Source organism: Triturus cristatus, chromosome 2_1 (genome assembly GCF_964204655.1).
Source record: "Triturus cristatus chromosome 2_1, aTriCri1.1, whole genome shotgun sequence".
Classification (NCBI taxonomy): domain Eukaryota; kingdom Metazoa; phylum Chordata; class Amphibia; order Caudata; family Salamandridae; genus Triturus; species Triturus cristatus.
This window is the reverse complement of record NC_140581.1, coordinates 739,592,213-739,611,554: the sequence shown is the minus strand read 5'-3', so window position 1 is coordinate 739,611,554 and position 19,342 is coordinate 739,592,213. Positions and strand designations below refer to the sequence as shown.

Genomic DNA, 19,342 nt, shown 5'->3' with positions numbered 1-19,342 from the left:
TTTAACAGTGTTTTCTCTATGGGAAAAGTTTACTCTGTAGCACACTGTTGATAAACAGTGAAACTCTCAGGAGAAATACACTGCAGAGTATTTAAAAGTATCTACTAACAACATGTACACTCTATGCAACACTTGTCAAAAAGACACCATTCGCTCAAAATATCCAAGGTCTGAAGGTGCTAAAGATTATACTACGTGCTGCCTTCATACTGTGCTGAAACGTTACCAATAGCCCATCTTCTGAAACAAAGAAGCACATGTACATAGGTTAGTACCTGATGCACACAGTCTTCTATGTTATATAGAAATTGTCATGCTGAGACGATTCGGCATAATAACTTGATGCAGGGCAGCACAGTAAGTCACTTTGCTGTGCAGTCCTGTGTCAAAAGGAAAGGGCAGGAGTGCGTCGATTCTATGACATGCATTACATTCCTAAGCTTTCCCACTGCTCTGCCACTGTTTTTGGCTGCCTTGCGCCAATGCATGCACCCTTGCACCATGGTGCAAGGGTGCCTGCATTGTAGAAATGGTTGTTTTTGTGCAGGAAGGAACACCTTCCTCCACAAAAACAAACAATAGAGGTGCTTTTCTTCCTTCTCTGTCTCCTGCAGAATGCAGCACACACAAAAATGAGAAAATCAAGGAGGGAGGCGTAGGCTTTTGACACATTCCGAGGTTTACAATTCCTTGTAAATCTGGGAAAGCATCAAAATCCATGGATTGTGCATAGGAACACCCACTGCAATGGCCATGGAATAGCTCTTTGGTGCAGAGTAAGGCAACGCATCGTCTTGCGCTGCTTTGCCTTACTCCATATCTACAAGGCCATTGAAAAACCATGCAAAGTTGCTTTGCGAGGCCTTATAGATATGGGTCTGCACTCTGCGCCACCGGTGCATCAAAAAAAGTGATGAACCGGCAGCACAATGGATTTGTATGTAAGCCCTTTAGTATCTACTACTTAGAATCTATACCCTGTTGGAATCTTCTTCTGAAAAAACAAAAAACCTGTGTGGAACACACTGGACACAAGCTGTCAACTGCTATATGCACACAGAGTTACACTTCAATACAAAAATGTATAAAGAGTTCAATACCTCTACACACCTAAGATGCATTAGAAGCACATGCGTTCTGAAAAACACTTACATCCTTTAGCTGGACACAAGCTGTACAAAATTAGGTAGAAAAGTAATATGGTAGCTACCCTCCACTATGTAAACTTTAGAACAAACTATAACACACTCATTAGATGATGTCATAAGTGATGTCATTTGAGATGTCATCAGTGATGTCATAAAAGATATCAGAGAACATATCATGAGTGATGTAATATGTGAGATCATAAGCAGTGCGTGGCGGGGGCGCAAGTTATCATTAGCTCTGCTGATTGTAGCCAGCAACCTCAACCCTGGAGCACAAAAGAGTTTGTCAGACTCTACTACTTGAAAGGAAATCTTGACTCCCCAACTTGTGAATTCTTCCCCATACTTATGCATAATTTACAGACAGAGTTTTAGCATTCTGCTGGTCCAGCTTTGGAACCAGTTTCAAGCAGTTCCTGACTTTTGTGTGTCGCTCCTAGACAGGTCTGAAAGGTTTTTGTCCTCTAATGTCATTAGGAATGTAGGGTGGAAGTGGAGATCATTGACAGGGAAGACCAAAAACAAAGGCACAAAAGATGGAGAGGCTTCCTCACTAAACTATCTCTCATCTCGTTGGGCGTAACACCTCTGGGGTAGAATGGTGCAGGAAGGGGCAAAGATTTTCTCAACACTATAAAGGGACCATATGTCTCTTACCCTCTACACCCTAGTCTAGTCCACTACAAATAACCTCAGGAATGCTTTGAAGAAGACTTGCAATTCACACTGCTGCCAGAGCACTCTTCAACCTTCATTTTAAGTACAACTCCAGTGGAGAAAAACAAAATGGATTCCTGGGGTGCCCCAGCCCACATATATGGAGGAAAGGACCTTTTGGCAGTAGGCTAGCAGACCAATTAAATCACAGTGGAGAGCCTAGTAGGCAGCTCTACCTTGCAAGCAACAAGTACAAATACTTGTATTACCACTATAATCTGTTGCTGTCACCACGGTCCCTTCTCCACAGCCCAATGAGCTGACGGTAGTCACACTCAAACAAGGATGATACATATGAGGTGAACCTCCAGACCACTGAGCTCATCTCCGAGTCACACGGTGTGTTTCGGTGGGCCTTCAGCCACAGGTATGATTGCCATGTGTGCTGAGAACAAAAAAAAAACAAAAGTCAGGGACCGGCTTTGGAAAATACACTGTGTGTGCACACTCTTTGCGTTGGGGATCTTTTCTATCCCAAATACCTACCTTCCCAATATCATAAAAAGAAATATTTTTGTAGGACTATTTTTGTAGCACAATATTTTTTATTTTTTTATTTTTTTAATAAATTGTATACAATCACAAATGCTGTTGCATGGTTAACCAAGACTGGCAGAGAACACTAGTACATTACTGTTTATGCGGTTTCCACCCTGCTGGCTAGATTTTTGATAGAGAAGTAGGTGCAGGAGGAAAAGATAGAAAGGTTTGAAATGAGAGAGAGAAAGAGGATAGGACAGGCGATCCACGACCCAAGGCACTGCAAAAATACGAACCGGGTGGACTCAGAAACTAGCCTGAATATCTCGAGTTGAGATTAAACGAACCACAGATGGCATATCGGACGCTAATGTTTAAGCACAATATTTTTTTGGTCGATATTCTGACATACAACCAGTTAGTAGATATATTTTTAATGTAGGATGAGTTTCTTTGTGACTGGTGTTATATTTTTAGAAAATAAGGTTCAGCTGCAGAGAGCAGTTTCTCTCTATATGCTGCATGTTCTATGTTGGAGATATGTTTTGCTGTCTGACGTGTGCTCTGCTGTAGGATGTGTTAGTTGTTATTTTGTGAAGGAAGCATGTTCTAGTATAGGCGTGTTGTGCTCTAGGAAGAATATTTTGCAAAAGGCGTACTCTTGCATTTACTATATCTTTTGGAATAACGTGCCTTATTTGTAGTCTTGGATAATATGTCTTCTGATTAGCAGCAGTGTTGTGGTGTGGGATGTCTGTTCTTCTGTGGCAGGCGTGTTCTGCTGCAGTATGTGTGTATCATCGTAAGAGGTGTGATGTAGTGAATGGTGTGAGTTCTCATTCAGCACGTGTGTTCTGGTGCAGGATGTGTAATGTGTATTTTTGTGTAGGAATTGTGTTATGATGCTGGATTTATGCTCAGATGTGGCATAAGTAGTCCTTTTCAGATATTTGTTGAGGGGGTAGTAGAGGTGCTCTGAAGTAGGAGTGCTTTCTCTTGTCAGGCTGTCTGTTGTTTTATTCAAGTGGTGCGATATTTAGTCATGAATATTCTGCATAGCAAGAGTCATCGGGTGTGGAAGATAGGTTCTGTTGTAGGAGGATTTTAATGTAAAATATGATTTGTAGTATAGGATTGTTATTGGCTGCATGTCCCGATGCAGACAGTGTGTTGCATACCTGCTTTCTTTTGCAGGATGTGTTTTAGTACTGGTGCACTTTGCTTGCTGGTACTGGTGAATGAACAACGTGCTTTCCGTTTTTAGAGAGATCTGATGAAGGATGTGTGTTTTGGAGAAGGCTATTGTGCTGGTTGTGTAATATACGCGTTATTTTGTAGCCAGAGGTGGTTTAGGATTCAACTCATTTCTAAATGACTGGGCAAAGAGCCTTTACTTCGTGGGTGCCTCCCAAGGTCATTTCTAATCTCTGCGACTTTAGACAAATCTCTTAATTTGTAAATCCAGTAGCTTCCCAACTATGAACTCATAAGTACAGAAGAGTTGAACTGTAGAGTGTATTTTAACCACTATCTACTTTTAGGTCCATCATTCATACAGATCTGAAAATATTAAGTTCACATAAATTACATTATAGATTTAATGGGATATAATACTTTGTGCTGTTTGTATCTTAGACTGCCCATAAAAAAAAGACTAGGTAAGCATGAAAATGTAAATGAGACCTAGGGGCATATCAACAAGGGCTGTTTCTCCGCTTTTTTGGCTTTAAAAGCCAAAGAAGCAGAGATAAAAATATCGTCCTATCAACAACAGGGTGCTAACACGCAAAATCGCATGTTAGCACCCTTTTTCACTACGTTTCCCTTTGCATCTCTAATGAGATGCAAAGTGGGCGTTCCAGAGCAAAATAATAGGAGAAATGTTGCTAAGCGACATTTCTCCTATTATCAAGCTTCACGCTAACCCTGTTAGAGACAAAAAAAGCAGCGCTAACCACGGTTAACGCTGCTTTTTTACGTCTGCTAATTTTCAGACTTAGCCATGTAATCCAACGGGAGGTGGATTACATGGCTAAATCCACCATGGGCTATCAACAAGGATATCCCTATCCTTGTAGTTTTATCGCTGCATTACTAGCAATACCCTCCCAAAATGCCGCTATCGCTGGATATTTTATCGCCTAGACGGTTAGCGTTGTTAATAACACGATAACCAGGCGATATTATCCAGCGATAGCGGGCGTTAAATTAATAAAATTAACGCTAAGCGCCCTTAGCGTTAATTTTCCCTGTTCCTTGTTAATATGCCCCATAGTGAGCTGCGAAGGGTCAAAACATGAAGTAAATGACCCCAAGAAATTAAGTTAAGGGAGAAGCAAAGGAAGGCTGCCTTTTATTTTCCCTGTACATTTCCAGCTTTATTATGACCATTGCTTAAGTTAAAGGTCACAAAGAAACATACTCTGGGAGCCCGAAGGAGTCAAGAAAACTAGTGTGGGGATTATCTCACTTAGGCTACCTAGATACTTTTTTTAAGGTTAATCTATTATACCTATTCCATATATCAATTTACAAGTTAGCACGAAGTTACTGTGCTATTTATAATAGGTTTTTGCATAGCCACATGACCTTCACCCCTTCATTACTCAGTTTTAAAAGAGCAGCAACACTTACAGTACTGTAAGAGATTCGGAGAGCAAAAAATGTGATATAAATTAGGTCAAACCTATATCTACATGCCTGTGGTTGCCATCCCTCTCTATCTCTCTCTCTCTCTCTCTCTCTCTCTCTCTCTCTCTCTCTCTCTCTCTCTCTCTCTCTCTCTCTCTCTATATATATATATATATATATATATATATATATATATATATATATATATATATATATATATATATATGTATATATATATTTCCCTAATGTTTCTGCTCCCTTTCTTGTTACAATGAATGTGGTTTTGTATGGTGCTTTATAGCTTTTACTCATATGTATGTTCTGTGATGCTTGTGTCCCACCTACTCAGAAAAGGGTTTCACAGTCATTGGGCCCGACTGACAAAGTCTTTCAGTGCATATTTACATAGTACTCTTTACTCAGACGTAGCTGTGACATAGGCACGAATTTCCAGGAGAAACAAAGGCCCTTAAATCAATATTTTTGTGTGAGTAAGCATGTCATACGCCTGGAAATATATGTGTAAACCTCACCTATGCCATCTGTAGTAACAGACTGCCCAACAATAAGTCGACGGTCCCACTGCTCGCATTACGATGCGTCCACCTTCAAGGCGGTCTCAGTGTGTATACTTTGCATTGTTGCGTGTGCTGTGGGGTGCAGCACACGCCACAGTACAAAATATACACATTTTAAATATCCCTGCTTTATGTGGCAGACACCATGCGGTGCCTGCGACATGGTATGGGGATGTTTAGGGGGGCACCTTAGGTCCCTCCCAGGGCCCACAGCGGAGGGCCAGGGGGAAAGAGGACCCTGTTAGGGCCTCCCATAGTTACTGTCCACCTGCCTTTTCATGGCAGGTTAACCCCCATGAAAGGGCCGACGGAAAGGGGCATCTTAATTACTACAGCGGTGCCTAAGCAGGCATCGCCCCATTGTAGGGAATAGGAGTCCAACCGCCGCACAGACAGGATCCTTGATCCTGTCGGTCCTGGCCGTCTCTCCCCCCGTCAGCCGAGATCCGACCGCCTGCATCCTAATGCGACGGTTGGATTCAATGGGCTGGATGGCAGTGGGACAGCCACCGAGGGCCTGATGTGGCGGTCGCACCGCCATCGTAATTAGGCCCTATGTCACCAAAAGAAATGACCAGGGTAGGTCAATCTTGCCTTCCCTCAAACAGGTCACTGACTCCAGGCTGGCTAAAGAGTTAAGTTCAAAATCCTGTGCATGGTTCGGTTCACTGACATATTATCTAACATCGGGCTACAAAAATATCGACCCCAAAATAATTGATTTCTTATACTTGTAATGTAAATGACAAAAATATAAAAAATATATATTGCTGTCACTAATATCATTGTCAAAGATATAATTTATATGTATATGCACATAAATAAAATAAATATATTAAAAAGTAACAGGTATATTATAACTATTATACTTAGTAAAACAATTAATCATACATATATATTAATATATACATTTAATTACATATATTTAATTTTAAACAAATAATTTTAATTTATATCATGATTTACTAGTTTTTATTTATATATATATATATATATATATATATAAATATGTATATATATATATATATATATATATATATAAATATACATAGATATATACATATACACACACATATACCCAATAACATAAAAAAATTACAGAACATACCAATTTAATTACAAAGGACAAAAGTAATAATATAAAAATGTAAAGTTACTAAAAATATAAAAAACATTACTAATTAATAATAATATAAATTTTATTTATAGAATCTAAACTATAAATATTATAAATAATACAGATAGCATACCCACTCCAATTTTTAAAACAGTAGAGAAATCATTGGACTCAGGAAAAGTACAAATTACTATTCCCACTGCAACAAATATAACAGTAGAGAAAGCGCTGGATTGCACAGGTGTAAAATGTACTATTCCCACTCCAGTCACTGCAACAGTATGGAAAGTGTTGGATTATGGCGGGGTAAAATTTACTATTTCCACTCCAGTCAGTGCAACAGTAAGGAAAGTGTTGGATTGCGGAGGGGTAAAATTCATTCAGGATCACGATTCTGACCGCCGTACCGTCTGGATCAGTAGATCCTGTCGGAGGCAGCGGTTCGTCCCTCCACAGACAAGGGTCCAACCGCATTCATAGTAATGAGGCGACTGGCCCGAAGAGCTGTCTGTCAGTGGGACCGCCACCGACAGCCTGTTAGTGACAGTCCCGCTGGCATCGTAATGATGCCCTACATTCCCAAAACAATAACAACAAATAACTACAAAGTTATTTAAAATTAAAAAGCACAATTAACACATAACATAATATAAACACAATGGAAAATAAATATTTAACTCTTTTTTTAAATGTGTTATTAAGTAACTTTCAAACCTATACCTATACAAACTACACAACACACACCTAAAATATATTTTCTGAATTATATTTACACATTTTACATAATTAATTATCGTTTCAAATATTAATATTAATTATCTACCAGTAAAATAATTATATTTCATTACCTTCCCACCCTTTAACTTCACAAAACCAACAACCTGCAGCTAATGTATATTTATATAAAAATGTTAATTACATAATTTACATAATTAATTATCAATTAAACAATTAATAGTTAAATATTTAACTATTTAATTGTATTTAATTAACTCCCCACCATTTACCCCTACAAATATAACTCACAGCTAATATATAACGCAAACGATATCTTAATTGCACAATTTACATAATTAATTATCAATTAAATAATTACTATGATTTAACATTAATGAAAACATATTATAATTAATTTCCTGCACACCCTTTACCCATACAAAAACAACAAACTACATCAAATAAAAAAATTACAAATACATGTTTTTCATTATTTACATAATTAATTATCAATTAAATAATTAATTATAATAATTAATATTGATTAATTCATTATAATTAACGTACTACCCACCCTATACCCCTAGAAAATCCACAACCCACACTTAAAACTTACTTTCAAAAAATGTAATTATACAAGTACCATAATTGTCAATTAAATAATTAATATTAATGTATAATTAATTATGAATTCATTATAATTAATTTACTTCCCACCCTGTACCCCTATAAACCCCATAAACCGCTATGGTAAATAAAATGACAAAACACAATTACATTAAATTTAAAAACTACTAAAAATTTACAAACTATATTAAAATCATTAACAATATTTATACAAACAATTTAGAACATATACAATTAAAAGATATAATAAAATACATAAAATAATAAAAAATCGATATTCTTTCCAATTATATTTTTAACATCGATATTACCAACATAGATATTATTGTAATCAACACTTTCTATATTTTTAACTTCGATATTATTTACCTTAAAATCAATATTCTTGTCCTCTATATTCTTGCAGACTGTATTTCTGTACGACGATACTTCCAGCTCGATATTTATGTAGGTCAATATAAAAATTTCAATATTTAGTCTGAATACCGCTGGGTTTATTAAGCCAACCAGTTTGTAACTAGCACCTTCAAGAGAATGTGGTATATTGCATTAAACTGGACCGCTTTAGTTGCATGCTGGGCTATGCCAAGTCTGACCTTAACCCTTTCCGTGCTCATGACGGAACCACTCCGTCATGAGCCACGGGTGCGCTGTGCTCATGACGGAGTGGTTCCGTCATGCTGCGGCCGTTGGCGGCCGCTCCGCCCACGCGGCGCTAATTACCCGCCTGTGCGGGCGATTAGCACAGTGGGCGGAGTCTTGATGGAACCACCCCGTCATGAGTACAGCTCACCCGTGACTCGTGACGGAGTGGTTCCGTCACGAGCACAGCTGCACCGCAACTGCCCCCAAACCCCCCCAGCGCCGCGGCGGAATTCCTGCCACGGCGAAGGGGTTAAGAACCACATATAAGGATGCTTCCACAACAAACAGAAGCAGGATGTTGTTAGAATGCACACAAACACAGAGGTGACAGGTCTTCATATTATAGGGGTAGGTATACAAAGAAATGGCATGTGTGGCTTAGAGAGTGGGTGCTGGGCAGTAGCGACTCGTGGAGGGAGTGCTGCGGGGCAGTGAGGCGGTCAGGGGAGGAGAAGGGTGGGTGTAGTAAATTATGGAATACGGCCGAACAGAGGTAAGCAAACAAATAAATAAATAAAACGAATTTCATTGCGCGCGCTGCATTGCCAAATGCGATGCAGCGCGTGCAATGAAATTCGTTTTTATTTATTTCTTTGTTTACTTACCTCCGTTCGGCCGTATTCTGTAGTTTACTACCCCCACCCTGCTCCTCCCCACCCCCCCCGCCCCACCGCCCTGCAGCACTCCCTCCACGAGCCGTTACTGGCGCTGGGGCTCAAAAAGAAGGGCACTTTCTTGTTATTTATATTGTTTTAGTGCACATCCCTCTTTTGATTCGAAGGAAGGGAGAGTGTACACGAGATCCAACTGTCATGTGCAGTTTTCTCGGCAAAGGAGGGCTGAAGCAACATTGACAATATGTCTGTAAATGTCATTAACAGGGTACCTTGAGCAGGGTTCTCGTTTCTACATTGGATGTTCCCAGCAGCTGCAAATGTAGACAAATTCCACTCAAGGGAGCCCTCATTGAGGATTTTTCCAGAACTCAATCTAGGCTGGGCAACTTCAGGTGTGATATTGGTGCCAGAGTCAGGTGGCAGGCATACTCTCACAGCACAGGTGTACTCTCAGTTGGGTGGACTTTGATACTTCAGCCAGGCATCACTTACGGTTAAGTTTAGTTTCAGCTGTCAGAAACTTTTCACACTGAATTACAGACATACAGATCAGCAGCTGATTCTGAAGTTACCAAAGGACGAAGACGATTTTTTGCAAGGTTTTGCTCACAAGACATGACCCTCTTGGTCAAACCAAACTTCATGAGATGTGGTGTGGTGGACAGGGAATTTTCAGCATTTATTATGCTTTCTTTAAAGTCCGAGTTTGGAACTGAAGAAATGCTAGAACCTGTTCCCTTTAAGATAAACGGGAAATCTATTTCCATTAATCATATCCAAAGGCCGAGTCTGTCTTCTTTTTCTGACTTTTCATAAGAAAGGGCTTCTCACTAACTAATTTTTGTCATTAATGATCCCTAATCTTATGAATTGTATGGTATCTAGGACAAGCATCACATGGGTCATGTTATGTAACAAAAATATAAAACACAATACGTAAATGTGAAGCATAAATAAATAAATAAATGTATTATAGCCCAGGAGCAGCCTATCATTAGGATTCCTGCACAGTAGGGGGTAAGGAGGAGGCAGGGGTAGTGAGTGGTACATTTATGCTGCTTCTGAGGCTGGCTACTGGCTTCATGGGTAAACACAGTGATATATTTTGGGCCAACTCTGGCTCATGTTAAATGTGAAGGGCCCTGAAAGTGTGGCATCCTCTGCTCCAATGACAATGCTCATCATTTGTGGTACCTGTCCGGGTTCTGTGTGCAGACGTGCATCTGTAAGAGGATCCGCTGTGTGAAAGTCTTAAAGCACTGCCCACATTTCCAGAGATGCCAGTCACTGAACTCAGAATTGAGTTGGCTTGTAGATGTGGGACTTGCAAGAACCCTCTGGTTTTTCACGTTGATCTGGTTGTAGCCTGTCTCGATGGAACCGGACTTGTCCAGAAGAGAAAAACTTCTAGAGCATGGAGTCTGTGGGAAAACGATGGAACGCTGCAATGCCGTTGAGGGTATTTTTCCAGCTTTGCTGAATGGCTGAAGAGCATCTTGTCTTGACATGGCTTCCATGACAGGCGAGGGAACGTTCACTGAAAGACAGAAGAGGGATGATGGGTCAGCTTACACGCCTGACTGTGAGACTTACTCCTATAAACTGCTAAGAGTTAGAAGGAGGTAACAATTCTTTATATTCAAAAGGAAAATGCATTATCACCCTAACCACATTTGCTTTCACAGACATTTCATGGACCGCACAACCTCATTTAGATAAAAAGCGCTGTGGGGTCACAGAATATGTAAATGTTACTTATTTATGCAACACTGTAACAAGTCGCGCAGGCCATAAATCTGTTGCCCGCTGAAATAAAATGGATTGGTGAAATAGAAATCCATTAAAAGAGTTAAAGCGCGATCAAGAAGAGGCAATCCATGGTGTCACTGTATAGATTTTCTTGCAATCTATTATGTGTGGCTCTCCCTTGACCTGCTTAAGAAACCAATTTTTTTCTTTGTGGCCAAAATACTGTAATATTGAGCTATTTCCTGGTACAGTGAGTACCAGCAAGGTCTGTGTTTCAATAATATTTCTCTTTCCCTGTGACGTCTGCATCACAAAGCAAAAACTATTGAAGCAAAAAATATTATTATCCAAAAATAAATGTATATCTGCTAAGCCTAATACACTTTGTGACACACTTATTCTTTCACTAATTCAAATTAGTTCCAAATGGTAGCTGGGTAGAAACAGTGTCATTGTGCTGTTGTTGGCCAAACCATGAGAAGGGAGTTCAATCAATCAATCAGTCAGTATTTATAGAGCACGGCTACTCACCCGTAAGGGTATCCATGTGCTGCAGTCTCGCTGAGCTCGGTCGAAAATCCATGTCTTAAGTCCCTTTCTAAATTCGATGAGAGATGGTGATGTTTGAAGGGGTAGGTCATTCCAGGCGTTGGCGGCGAGGTAAGAGAAGGAACGGCCTCCACTGTGGCTTTGGCGGATGCGGGGGTGTGTGAGAAAGTAAGGGAGGCCGAGCGCAGGTGTCTTGAAGGCTGGTGGAAATTCAGGAGGTGGTTGATGTATGCTGATCCTTGGTCGTGGCTGGCTTTGTAGGCATGTGTCAGTATCTTGAATTGACACCTTTTCTGGATGAGGAGCCGGTGGATATGGGGGGTAGTGTGGGTCTGCTTGGGGAGGTGAAGTATATGTCTGGCAGCTGAGTTCTCTATCGTCTGGCGTCTCTTCAGGAGTTGGGTGGTAATGCAAGTGTAGAGCGCACTTCCATAGGCTAGTCAACTGGTGAGAGTTTTCCTTGTGCTGATGGGGATCCATCTGAAGATCTTTCAGAGCATGCAAAGGGTGGGGAATCCGGCAGATGCGACAGTGCTGATCTTGTGTTTCATGGTGAGTTTGCTGTCCAGGATGATGCTGAGGCTGTAGGCATGGTCTGTCGGTGGTGGTGTAGGTCCAAGTTCGGCAGGCCACCAGGTGTCATCTCACGGGGAGATGTTGCTCCCAAAAATCAGCATTCCATATTGTCCGTGCTGATCTTCCAGCAATTGGTCTTCATCCAGTCAGTGACACTCGCCATGGAATTGTGGAAGTTGGTTCTAGTGGTGGCGGTGAGTGAGAGGATGAGCTGGGTGTAATCAGCATAGAATATGATGTTGAGGCCATTGGTATTGACGATGTCAGCCAGTGGTGTCAGGTAGGTGTTGAACAGGGTCGGTTTGAGGGATGAATTCTGAGGGTCGCTGCAAATGAAGATCTTGAACTCCGAGGTTAAGGGTGGTCGCCAGATTTTCTGGGTGCGTCCTGTGAGGAAAGATGTGATCCATTTGAGGGTGTCTCCCTGGATCCCTATTTGGTGAATACTCTTGATGAGGTTGTGGTGGGATACGGTATCGAACGCCACTGAGAGGTTGAGGAAGATCAGGGCCACTGTTTCACCCTGATCAAGGAGGGTTCTAATGTCGTCGGTGGCAGCGATCAGGGCTGTCTCGGTGGTGTCGTTGGCACGGAAGCTGGACTTTGAGGTATCCAGCAAGTTGTTTCTCTCCAGGTGTTAGGTGAACTAGTGATTGATGGCCTTCTCAAGGACTTTGTCAGGGAAAGGGAGCAGAGAGATGGAGTGGTAGTTCTTGAGTTTGCTTTGGTCGGTAGAGGGTTTCTTGAGGAGGCCTGACCTCTGTGTATTTCCATCCATCGGGGAAGGCAGCTGTAGTGATGGATGCATCAAGGATGAATGTGAGTACCACACTGGTTACTTTGCTCCAGAGTTTGAGGTTGCATCCATCAGGGAAGGTGGCTAGGGTGATGGATGTGTTGAGGATGGAGGTGAGTGCCACACTGATTTCTTTGCTCCAGAGGTTGAAGAGATGGTGGAGCCAGGGGTCTGTGGGTGCTCCCGAGTGTATGGATTTCACGATGGCTGTGAAGTTCTGTGTGGTGAGCCGTTCCCATGTGGTGAGAGGGTGGGTGGCTTCCAATGGTGTGAGGAGGTTGTAGAGGTCGGTGGGTTGGAGTTTGAAGTTAGTATAGCTCGTGGATCTTGCTGTGGAAGTAGTTCACCCATGTGTTGTAGAGTTCCTGGGAAGAGGGATCAAGTTCTCGGTAGCTGACAAGCAGGAGAACTCTCTGACTATGCTGAAGAGTTCCTTGCTGTGGTTGGTGCTTGCTTCGATGCGGTCTGCTATGGCGTCTCTTTTTGTGTCCTTGAGGCGTTGGTGGTAATTATTGAGGGCTGATTTGAAGGTGGCTCGGTCTGTAGGGTCTCTGCTGGTGCACCATCTTCTTTCCAGTTGTTTGCAGTTGTGTTTGAGGGTAGGCCCATTGGCTCACAGTCACTTTGTTCCAGCTGTGGTGGGAGGAGCAAGGGGGCCTGGTGGCGGTGGCCTGGGATCCTGCGTTGGTGAAGTGGATGATGGCGTGGTCGGTGCAGGTGAGTTCGGTGACATGACTGTACTTAGCTCTGTCACTGGCAGTGAAGATTGGTCAAGCATGTGTCCTGCACTGTGAGTGAGGCTGGTGACCAGCTGGGTGAGGCCGATGTTGCTCCTGCTTTCCAGGAGGTTGGTGGAGTTGCCGTCTTTGGGGTCATCATGGTGGAAGTTGAGGTCACCAAGGAAGATGTAGTTTTTGGAGTCGATTGCTGGGGGGGGTGATAAATTCTGGGATGACATTGCAGAAGCTGGAGCGTGATTTACAGTCCTCAGGTAACACATATCTACCTTACAACAATCAACATGAAACCTGAACTAATTGTTACCTTCATTGACAGCCTCATAACGGAAGATGGTAGGTGATTGTTGGAACCAAACTAGTCTCAACCCTTCTGAAGTCTGCAGCGATTTAGAAAGCATTTCAAATAATTTGGAGGAGGAACACAAGGGAGAAAACCATTAAATTTCTGCAAAGTAGGTAGAATTTGGGTTTCCCAGTTTCTAAAATGCTCAATTCTCCACATAATCTTATAAAGGACTGGACAGTTCTGAAGAACAATAAAAGAAACATATGGACAAATTCTCACATTCTCAAAGGTGATAATTATAACCATTAAACCCACATTCCGTTCAAGGAGAGTTTCATGAGGCTAAATCATGAACTCTCATGATAAATTATTTATAACAAGAGTGTTTCCTGGCAGTATCCTCTACAAACGCAAAGCCATCAGCAGGTATTGAGATGTAGGACACAATGGTGTGGAGGAAATGATCAAGCCTTATATTTTTCCTGATTTAAGCAATTCCAATATTATACCTAAAGATACATTCCACTGCATACCCCATTATGGTAATATTATATGCTCATTCTATCTTCCTTGTCCTGTGGAAACAAAGAACCTGAAGCAGTTCATACTTGGCTGAAGGAAAATTCCTTTTGAGCTTTCACTTGAGTAATTTAGAGGAGTTTCCAACCATGTGCACATCTTTGCAAGTAATCCTTAGCTCAGGGGAAAGCAAAAGCAAATATTTTAACAGAGAAACAGCAGAAACAAATCTGAAGGCATTCTACATGCATTTCATGACAGATTCTGAATATTCTGGATTCGTTAATGAGGCCAAGATATGATGAGTTTCCATAATCTAGGTGAGAAATAAAGAGAGTAGTGATTGCCTTTTGAGGCAAGCACAGCAGATTTTTCCTAGGCAATCTAAGCTGAAAAAAATGGTTGATGTAAGAGACAAACTCTGGGGAGCAAGAGAAAGGCAAATGTATGCCCATGGCCGCTTACAAGGTGAACTGCCCTTTGACAAGCTTACAGTTCCTATGACCAAAAAGTAGAGAACCAAGTGTTCTTCTGTTTACCATCCAGCATTACTTCTAATTTAGCATGGCGAAGTGACTCCCATCCATGCAATGGTGCCACTTACCAGTCTACCCGCCAAGTGGAGTTGGTGTTATGCAAGTATAAGTAAAACAAGACGTCTCACACTGAAATGAAATGAAATGTGGCATTTATAAAGCGCAAACTGTCACTCCCAGAGGAGCCTCCTGGCGCTATAAGATAATGAACTTCAGCAGTGAAGAGTTAAGATCTAGAGGAGGGCAAGGCAAGATTCATCAGATGTTCCATAGATCCATGTCTTAAGGGCCTTCCTAAACTGCTTTTCAGATTCCATTAATCTTAATTTGTTTGGCATGAAATTCCAAGCCTTTGCCCCTAACACAGTAGCCGACTTCCCTCCCCTGGTTTTAAGTTTGAAGCCGGGCAATTTGAGTAGGTTTGCAGAAGTACATCTGAGTGTCCTCATTGTAGTGTATGGTGTAAATCTTGTGGAGAGATATACTGGCCCTAGTCGGCGAGTTGCTCTGAAGGTCGTGAGGAGAAGTTTGAATAAAATTATCTTGTGTAACAGGAGCCAATTAAGGGTTTTCAGAGCCCCTGAGGCTGACGCCCTACAGGGAAGTTTTTTTTTTTTTTTGAAACCGTTTATTACAAGTCTTAAGAGTATACAAGTATGGGCCTACAACCTTCCGGCCGGCCGCTAGCAATGATAAGAACATACGACATACATTTATGGAACACGTGGTGTTACGGAGGAACATTTCTCAGGAGGTAACAACGTCAAAAGCCACATCATCCAGACCCCATTATACGGTTTCATTTTAAATTAAGAACAACAAGAAAACCACACCCACAAGGCAACCCACAATCGGAAATAGCAGCACGTGCTCCCCTAGAGGGGGGATCCCAACTATCCACAGAAGTCTAAAGAGGGGGAAGAGAACAGAGCGAGGACTGGGGGAACCCAATGCCCGGCGGCGGGGGAATGGGTCGGCTAAGGGGATGGGGCTGGCGAGGTATCAGGCAGCAACGGTGGTGCACAGATACCCCCGCGGTAGGCGTTCCAGGGGCCCCATACTTTCACCCATGTCGCAGGCTTACCCCTCGCCACATACACCACCTTTTCTCGAAACATGCACCAGTCCATGTGTTCTTTCCAGGCCGAGACCGTCGGGGGCCTCTGGGATCCCCACAGTTGAGCAATATCACGCTTGGCTATCATATATCCCAGAGTCACCCACCACGTCTGCGGCGCCGAGTAATCAGTCGGTTCCCACACATTCAACAGGCATCTCCTCGCTTCAGGCAACAGCGCCACATGCGTAACCAGTCGCAGCACCTCATGTATACCACGCCAGAACCCCTCCACCTCCGGGCACTCCCATAAAATATGCAGAAAGGTCCCCAAAGCACCACACCCACGCTTACACAACCCATCTCCAGCATAGCCCATATGCAGAAGCTTTGGCCCCGTCATGTAGACCCGGTGGAGTATCTTGAGCTGGACGAAGCGAAGGCGAGCCGGTATGGCCACCTCCTTCGGGGAGGCCACCGCGGAGGTCCAGTCCTCGTCGTCCAACTCCAGCCCGTCGGCAACCCAAGCCGCACGAAGGGCAGTCAACAGGCCCGAGCGGTCGTTTATCAGCTTTTTGTATATCAGTGAGATCGTGCTGTCCGGGACGTGCCCATCCAGCATTCTATCCTCCAGGGGGGAATATTCCGGGATGGAGGCAACGTCCGAGAAGACGGAGCCCAGCGCATGACGGACATGCAAATACCGAAAGTATTCACTGCCCTGCAACTGAAATTCCGTCTGCAGCATATCGAACGTTTTAAATCCTCCCCTCGTCCAGAGATCCCCCACTTTACTGATACCTATTATGTCCCACTTCTCAAAGCCCTTAGAGGTCCACAGGGAACCTAACCGCTCAGACGCGTATAGTGTTGACGCCCGGGTCAAACGGTCCTTCCACCCCATAGCTGCATTGGCCGCGTGCCACACTTGCACCATGACACGCGTGGGGCCCGTCAGACGAGCGTCGGGCGCGCTAGAATAGAGCGCTCGATTGTAGTCGCCACCTGGCAGGAGCATCTTGTCCATTTCGAATGCCGGGTTTAAGGCGGGCCCGTATAGGCCATGGTTAATTGCAGCGAGCTGGGAGGCCCAATAGTACCGTTTAATATCCGGGAGGGCAATCCCCCCGTCATACCATGGGAGCATCAGCTTCGCCAGGGCAATACGCGGCCTCCCGTCCCAGAACAGGCGGCGTTGCAGACTCTCCACCTCACGGAAGTAGCGCGCCGGGACTAAGTCCATAGTGTTCTGCAAAGCGTACAGGAAACGCGGCAGAGACATCATCTTGAACAATGCCGCCCGGCCGAGCGGCGAAAGCGGCAGGCGCCGCCAGCGTGCGACATCTACCCGCAGGCGCTGGAGGGGGGGAAGCAGGTTCCGTTCATACCGGGCCTCCGGGTCCAGAGTAATGAAGACACCCAGGTACCGAAATCCCTGCGGGGCGATCTGGATCGGACAGCCCCGCGGGAGAATAGGAGCCTCCCCAGAGAGAACATACATGCACGATTTAGCCCAGTTGATGACGAGACCGGAGTTACGACCAAATGAATGTAAAACATCAACCAGCACTATAAGTGATTTACGTGGGGAGGCTAGGTACAGAAGGATGTCATCAGCGTATAGGGATACGCGGTCCTCATACTCGGGGGCCAACGGAGACCACGGATGGAAGGCTCCCACCGCAGCCACTCCGCCAGGGGCTCCAAGGCAAGCGCAAAAAGAAGCGGCGACAAGGGACAGCCCTGTCGCGTGCCCCGGCCCAGCTCAAACGGGGCCGATACTCTTCCGTTCACCACCACCTGCGCCAATGGGCCCGAATACGACAATTTGACCCAACTGATGAATCCTGGGCCAAATCCAAACTTCGCAAGCATCGCCCAGATGTATGGCCACTCAAGCGTGTCAAACGCCATGGTGGCGTCCAAGGACGCCAAAATGGCCGGTTCCCGTATAAATGGGACGCGCGCGAGCACCCCATGCAAACGCCGCAGGTTAAGGGCTGTGCTGCGATGGGGAATAAAGCCAGACTGGTCCTGATGAACCAGATCTCCCACCACACCGACCAGCCGATTGGCCAGTACCTTGGCGAGAATTTTGGGCTCCGCATTCAGTAGCGAGATAGGCCGATAAGAAGTAACACGGTCCCGAGGTCTCCCTTCCTTGTGGATCACCACGATTGTAGCCAGACGCTGGTCAAGCGGGAGGGAGCCCAGCGAGTGGGCCGCCAGGAACATTGCGCGGAGGTGAGGCGCCAATGTATCCGGTCGCAGCTTATACAACTCGATAGGGATACCATTCGGGCCCATGGCCTTGCCAGAAGCGACCGAGCGTATGGCGAGGGCGATTTCGTCGGAGGTGGGAGCGGCGTCCAGCGACACCCTGTCCTCCCCAGAAAGGGACGGCAGCGCGATATCCCTGAGCAGGGCACGGGAATCCTCTTCAGAGCAAGAAGAGACCGGGGAATACACCTCGCGGAAATAATCCGCGAAACAGGAGACAATTTCTTCTGGCTCAGTTACACACACACCATTCGTTTTCTCAATCAGCGGGACCACACGATTCGCTCTCTCCTTTTTATCCAACCACGCTATCAGTTTACCAGCCTTATCACCCACATCATACAGTCGCCCCTGTTGCTCTCTACTAAGGCCCCTGGCCGCCTCCGTGACGAGGGCCCTATAAGCCGCTTGTTTGAGTTGGAGGACATGTAGTGCAGCATCCGTCACCCCATCTTCTAGATTACCCTCCAACTCATCTATTTCAGCCTCCACCCGGGTCACCTCCTCCCGCTCGCGCCTCCGGGCGTGGGAAATAAGGGATAGGGCCTCCCCTCTGAGTACTGTTTTGAAGGCCTCCCACAGGGAGATAGCCGAAGGCACTGACCCCACATTCTCATCAAAATAGCGCTGGAGGGATTTAATCAAGTCAGCGCGAATGGTGGGGTTGCGCAGGTACCAGGAATTGATTGGGACCACCCTGCTCTCACCCCTCGGAAAGACATCGAAATGTAACAGAAGCGGGGAGTGGTCCGAGATACCCCGTGCCAAATGGCGCACCTCCCCCACCCTCCCGACATAGGCCGCCGGGACAAGGACATAATCAAGCCGTGAGAGACTACCATGGGCCCCCGAGTGGAAAGTGTACTGCAGCTGCGTGGGATGTTTTAAGCGCCAGCAGTCCACCAATCCCAGTGTATCCAAGAGGCCGGATAGCCACGCCTGTGCCCGGGGGAGGTCCCTAGGGGGGTGACGATCCA

General features: G+C 44.5%; 1 protein-coding gene across 3 annotated transcripts in view; it reads right to left on the bottom strand.

The window, feature by feature from the left end:
* The window catches only part of PRDM6 (PR/SET domain 6), a 327,951-nt gene that overhangs the window by 57,446 nt on the left and 251,163 nt on the right, over positions 1-19,342 (bottom strand). For all 3 annotated transcript variants that reach the window (XM_085640772.1, XM_085640774.1, XM_085640773.1), the window contains exon 6: positions 10,472-10,814. In XM_085640772.1, coding sequence (XP_085496898.1) covers positions 10,472-10,814 — 343 coding nt within the window. The remainder of the gene's footprint in view (positions 1-10,471; positions 10,815-19,342) is intronic.